The sequence below is a fragment of the Hyalella azteca genome, unplaced genomic scaffold (genome assembly GCF_000764305.2).
Source record: "Hyalella azteca isolate HAZT.00-mixed unplaced genomic scaffold, Hazt_2.0.2 contig2261, whole genome shotgun sequence".
In the NCBI taxonomy this organism is placed as follows: Eukaryota; Metazoa; Arthropoda; class Malacostraca; order Amphipoda; family Hyalellidae; genus Hyalella; species Hyalella azteca.
Window position 1 is genome coordinate 22,522 of NW_025932544.1, and position 6,000 is coordinate 28,521.

At 35.5% G+C, this 6,000-nt stretch overlaps 1 protein-coding gene across 1 annotated transcript; it reads right to left on the reverse strand.

Annotated features, from left to right (window-relative positions):
• Window positions 1-4,838: 4,838 nt before the first annotated feature.
• On the reverse strand, window positions 4,839-5,489 carry LOC108673668 (histidine-rich glycoprotein-like). Its single transcript, XM_018161526.1, has one exon. The coding sequence runs from the start codon at window positions 5,487-5,489 to the stop codon at window positions 4,839-4,841; it is 651 nt and encodes a 216-aa protein (XP_018017015.1).
• Between the last annotated feature and the right edge of the window lie 511 nt (window positions 5,490-6,000).

Genomic DNA, 6,000 nt, shown 5'->3' on the forward strand with positions numbered 1-6,000 from the left:
AGTATTATTATTTATCACATACATTGTTAATTAAATACTATTGATGTCTTATGTGCACTATTTTCGACACATGCATACATAATTTTGTCTAGGAAGGGACAGCCTTTATGTTACTAAGAATACATGCAAGCTGCGGAACTAATGTTTGCATAATATATATGTTTATCTATAAGAATATGTATATTAACTCTGCACATTTTCAAAATCCTTTTTTTTCTAACGTGGTATTTTCAAATATTCTTTTGCGGTTTAAACTATGTTAAGATAGATACGGAAGAAATGTCGGGAAATTCCTTCCTATAATTTCTTCATGGCTTATTTGAATAATTACAAATATCAGTTTATATATATTTATTGATATAGTTAGGAAAGTTGGAGTAGGAAAATAGTAGCTAAATCGATGTCTGGGGATGAATATTCGCTGAGGTCTGCACAAACGCTCTAAATCATCGGTTAACGATCATTTACCCCCGTTCAAAAAGATTAGATCATGATCATTTACCCCCGTTCTCATCATTAGATCATGGTTGAACATGCCGAGAACCCGAGACATAACCCAGAGAGAATGTGACTTTGGTAAAGATACTTCTTTGGAATATGTAATTGATTTATATTTTTGAAATAATTCCCATTTGGAATATGTAATTGATTTATATTTTTGAAATAATTCCCAGAACCGTGGTGCTCATCTTTATTGATGCATATCGCAGGCAATAAAATCGATCTAAATATTCTTCGTATCGATGAGAGGTAATTCGAATAGACTTAATAAATTTGAATTCGTTCAAAATGGTTTGTCTTGGTAATATATGTGATGGTTTCGGGATAAGTAAAATGAGCTACAGTTATTGTGTCTTCTACCAGTGTAAAAACTATCAGCTGGGTTATTATTCTTTTCCGAATCAATATCATCACAAATGAACAATATGCATCATGACACTCTAACTGCATCAATTTTTTAATTGGTCCTTTCTAAATCATATACACGAACATCTGAGACTTTAGTGACTCGTCGACTTAACTTTTACATGCGGCATTCCTACCCTCAATTCGACAGGAGATAATTGCACGTCTCCGATTATTTAGATCCAATTTTTTTCAGCGTCAAGGTGTCCATGGCCAATACCTGGAGGGCCTCTTAGCTGTGCTGTGGATGTGCTATTCATTCTTGTACTGAATATATTAACTTCACTCATTTTAATAATGAAATTTTTTTCAAGGGCCTACAAACTTTTCCAAACACTTGAAGCTATTAAATTATTTACGCGATCAGTTAATACTTTGTTCAGTTCCATGTTTTTATTATTTTCTATCATTAGAATCAATTTAAGTTGATTAATTTCATTTTTATTTGACATAATATCTCAACAAAATTCATGGAATATGTTTTAATATCCTTGTAATATTTCGATGACAAAAATAGATGATATTTTTAATGAGACGAGGCATCTCATTAATAATATCATTCATTTTTCATTTCCTTCACTCCGCTCGTAACTTCGTGATTTGTTCTGTTATGCTATTACATTTACCATCATTAATTGAAGCTGAATTCGACTCCAAGCTATTGTATTTCTGATCAACTTCAGCACAAGAATCTTCCCCTTTAATTTGTAACTTGAGTTTGTGAATCCACCATTCTGAAGTTTTAAGCTTTTCAATTATTAAATCTTCCAACGCCAACTCTATGGATCTCCTCAGCAGCTCAATTGGGTCTCTATATGGATCAATTGGATCTCAATATGGATCTCCTCAGCAGCTAATTTGAAATTTTCTTCAATATGCAATTCTAAATTTTTTTACTTTATCATAGAGGACTCACTGCAAACTATTAATTTCCTCCTATATTCCAATCCTGCTTCATTAGATTTTTTGTCGTTTCAACATTTTAAAACAGAAATGTCCACAAATTGATTCACCTATTTTTTGCATTCTATAAGCAGACCAAATGATGTTGCGTGTACTCATGTACTTTTTATACTCGTTAGGACATGTCAAACTACAACTATCACAGTAATAACAACTAATATTTTCCTTATACAGCAAGTCCAATGCGTTTCAAAACACTTTTCTACATTCAGATTCAAAATTCTTCTCTTTCATTTCATAGGTGTCTTGGGGAGTGCATTTTGTTATAACATGCTCAGTATATTTTTTTGACACTTTACTCAATACATAATTTTAAAATTATATAAATCCGTATGAATTTCTAAATTTTTAGTAACTTATATTTATTATTTCACCATCAGATTATAATTTTCCTTATACAGCAAGTCCAATGCGTTTCAAAACACTTTTCTACGTACATCCAGATTCAAAATTCCTCTCTTTCATTTCATAGGTGTTTTTGGGAGTGCATTTTGTTATAACATGCTCAGTGTTTTTTTTTTGACACTTTACTCAATACATGATTTTAAAATTATATAAATGCGTATGAATTTCTAAATTTTTAGTAACTTATATTTATTATTTCACCATCAGATTATAATTGAATGAATCTGTCTGCAAGAATCACAGCATTGGCATGTGCATTGTCCGGAATGTTATTATTGAATTCAGCTTTAATCTTCACATCAATAAGACTGTCCTTAATCTTGTCGGCTGATATCAATATGAAAATCGGATGTAAAAACCTATAATCTCTGTATGCAACTGCACAATTTGTCTGTGATGCATAATCTATCATCATTTTATAAACTACTGCATGCTTGTAATTATTGAAATCAATTTGTAAGTTTCGTTCAGGATATCTTTCGTTATTCAGCTTGATATATGCATTCTTTAAAGCACATTGATCAAACAGTGCATTATTTGAAAGTTGTGAATTACCTCTACCGGCTTGAAATGCTAAAATGACATAACGAGGTCTTTGAGTTCCCGGACTTGGTGTAAGAGTCCAATATTAGGACTCATTGCTTCTTCCAATCGTCCATTCATGTATGCCATTGATATTCGAATTTTATCTTTTACTTGACGATGTAGTTTAATCTTATATTCATCAGAAGGCTTGTAAGCCGTTATTTTCCAAATTAGTCTTTTGATAGTAATTTACCCATCGATAACTTTGCTATAATTTTCAATGATTCGGAAAATATGTTTACGAGGAATTGGAGCATTAAATTAAACATCATCGGCTCCTAAATAATTGCTACGTTCGTTGAATCCATCATTCGATTTTTCATTTTTCTTCGTAGGGCAACATGGGGCAGCGCACCCCCTCTTTTTTTAAACTAAATTTTTGATGAAGTTTTAATTGATACGAGGTGGTTCTTTGTTTTGTTTAAGAGTACAACTAATGAGGAATATATGATGTGTATTAGACGCCTATAGAGTTATTCAATTTTTAATGAAAGACTATTTTGTAAAAAGAGTCAAAATGGGCCCATTGCCCCACCCCTGGAGCAATGGGCCCATGGGCTAGGGGCCCCACTCCTTGAGCAATGGGCTCATGGGCTAGGGGCAAGGCGCCCACCCTTGGTCCCTTTACCACAATTGCATATTTTTCGTTTAAAAATGATAAAACAACACTTTACTGTTAAAAATAAGAAAAATGTAATAAAAAATAGCTTGAAAAATAAAAACTTGAAAAATATGCTCTTGGTTTAAATTTTATTTATTATTTCATTTATTAACAACTCAAAAGAATCATATCCTCAACTTGAAAATAAATACTCTTGGCTTAAAAAAATTATCACTGACGTAAAGAAAAATTTTTCATTGATATAAAAATATATATCCTTTACTTGAAAAATATATCCTTGCGATAAAAAATTCGTACTTGACATGAAGAAATGTATCCTTGACTAGAAAAAATGTATTTAGTTGATCATAAAAAAAACTTCGTTCCAGTGTCGTCCATAATCCAGATATTATGTGCAGAGAATTCGTACCTAATCGTGATTTCAGCCAACCCTGTTGAATGAAATCAACTTTTGGCTAGGCAAGAGTCGATAACTCGATAAAGGGTCATAAATGCGCTGTAAGGTTGTTAGTTACATACTAGAAGACACCAAAAGGAAATCGTTCTTACGAGAGACTATACCGTGCGTTAGGCGTATAGTTAAGAGGAGGTCGTACTGTGAACAACCCATTTCTAGGCCTAGTTGACCTATTGCGCCACTCTTCTGCTGTGCTTTACACTGCCTTTATTGGGTTGCGGGTCATGAGCGTAAGCTGCCTCCGGGACCGTGTATTCCAAGTACTTGCTTGGAAGGATCTTCGCGTGCTCCCAGGATCTGGGACGTGCTACGACCTTTGTCCCCTATTGTGAATTGTTGGACTGGGCATTTAGCTTGTCTAGAGTCGTGTCAATCGTTCTAACAATACTGTTTAATAATTGTTCTTGTTCAATAAATTAGTTTTTGGTGGCTGATGTTTGATGCACCCGAGTAACGAACCCGATGAAGTGCAAGACTTCATTACATACGCATAACTAGAAACTAAACCTGCTTCCTTGAGGCGGTGAATCAAAAAATCATGCAGTATGAAGTGTAATTTGTAATTCAAAAAGCTAGTCATAGTTTTGAAAAGGTCATTGCGACAAATCTAATGATGTTTAACACAAGACTTCACCATGGGCGCTTTGCCCCGTGACACGCGTGGGCCCGTTGCCCCACTATAGGTATCATTTCAATTTATATCGTGTCAACATCTGTCTCTTATACACATCTAGATGTGTATAAGAGACAGAAATAGCACGCACTGTACGAACCTGTGACGTCAGGCAACACTCCTGTAAAAGCAATAAACACGATAATGTTGGCTTTTGACAGAAAAAAAAACATAATGAAAATGGAAAAAGCATTTGCTTTAACATTTATCAGTGTCTCCCTGTATACCTAAATGATNCAGTGTTTGGGTATTTCATGGTGACTGCGGTAGCAGTGTTTGGGTATTTCATGGTGACTGCGGTAGCAGTGTTTGGGTATTTCATGGTGACTGCGGTAGCAGTGTTTGGGTATTTCATGGTGACTGCGGTAGCAGTGTTTGGGTATTTCATGGTGACTGCGGTAGCAGTGTTTGGGTATTTCATGGTGACTGCGGTAGCAGTGTTTGGGTATTTCATGGTGACTGCGGTAGCAGTGTTTGGGTATTTCATGGTGACTGCGGTAGCAGTGTTTGGGTATTTCATGGTGACTGCGGTAGCAGTGTTTGGGTATTTCATGGTGACTGCGGTAGCAGTGTTTGGGTATTTCATGGTGACTGCGGTAGCAGTGTTTGGGTATTTCATGGTGACTGCGGTAGCAGTGTTTGGGTATTTCATGGTGACTGCGGTAGCAGTGTTTGGGTATTTCATGGTGACTGCGGTAGCAGTGTTTGGGTATTTCATGGTGACTGCGGTAGCAGTGTTTGGGTATTTCATGGTGACTGCGGTAGCAGTGTTTGGGTATTTCATGGTGACTGCGGTAGCAGTGTTTGGGTATTTCATGGCGACTGTGGTAGCAGGGTTTGGGTATTTCATGGTGACTGCGGTAGCAGTGTTTGGGCATTTCATGGCGACTGTGGTAGCAGTGTTTGGGTATTTGGGTATTCCATTTCGCAGTTCCACGAAAAAAGGGCTTAATGCAAATTTAAAGTCATTTTTCCTCACATTAAAACAATATTCGGCGCATTTCCTATGCCTTTTGTAATGAATCATAGCCTTTATTGCATTGAAAATGCATTCGTGTTACACGATCACGCAGGCTTACACTATTTTGTAGTATAGAATTACGATATCTTGACAATATCGCGCCGAAAGTTCTGCTTCAAATCTCAAACTTTGAACCGTAAACTTAAGAACTCAAACAAATGAAACGAAAATTCTGCTTAGTCTCATTAAGTCTCCCTACCATATCTCACGTGCAAAAACTGCACCACTAATCTGTATTTACGATGCAATATTTGTAAATTATGAAGATTTGCAATTAATCATAATTTCATAATTATTTACTAGCTGTTACATTATTGACCTTAATCGTTAATGTCGTTCATCGTTTGACTTACAGCGCCAGGACGCGG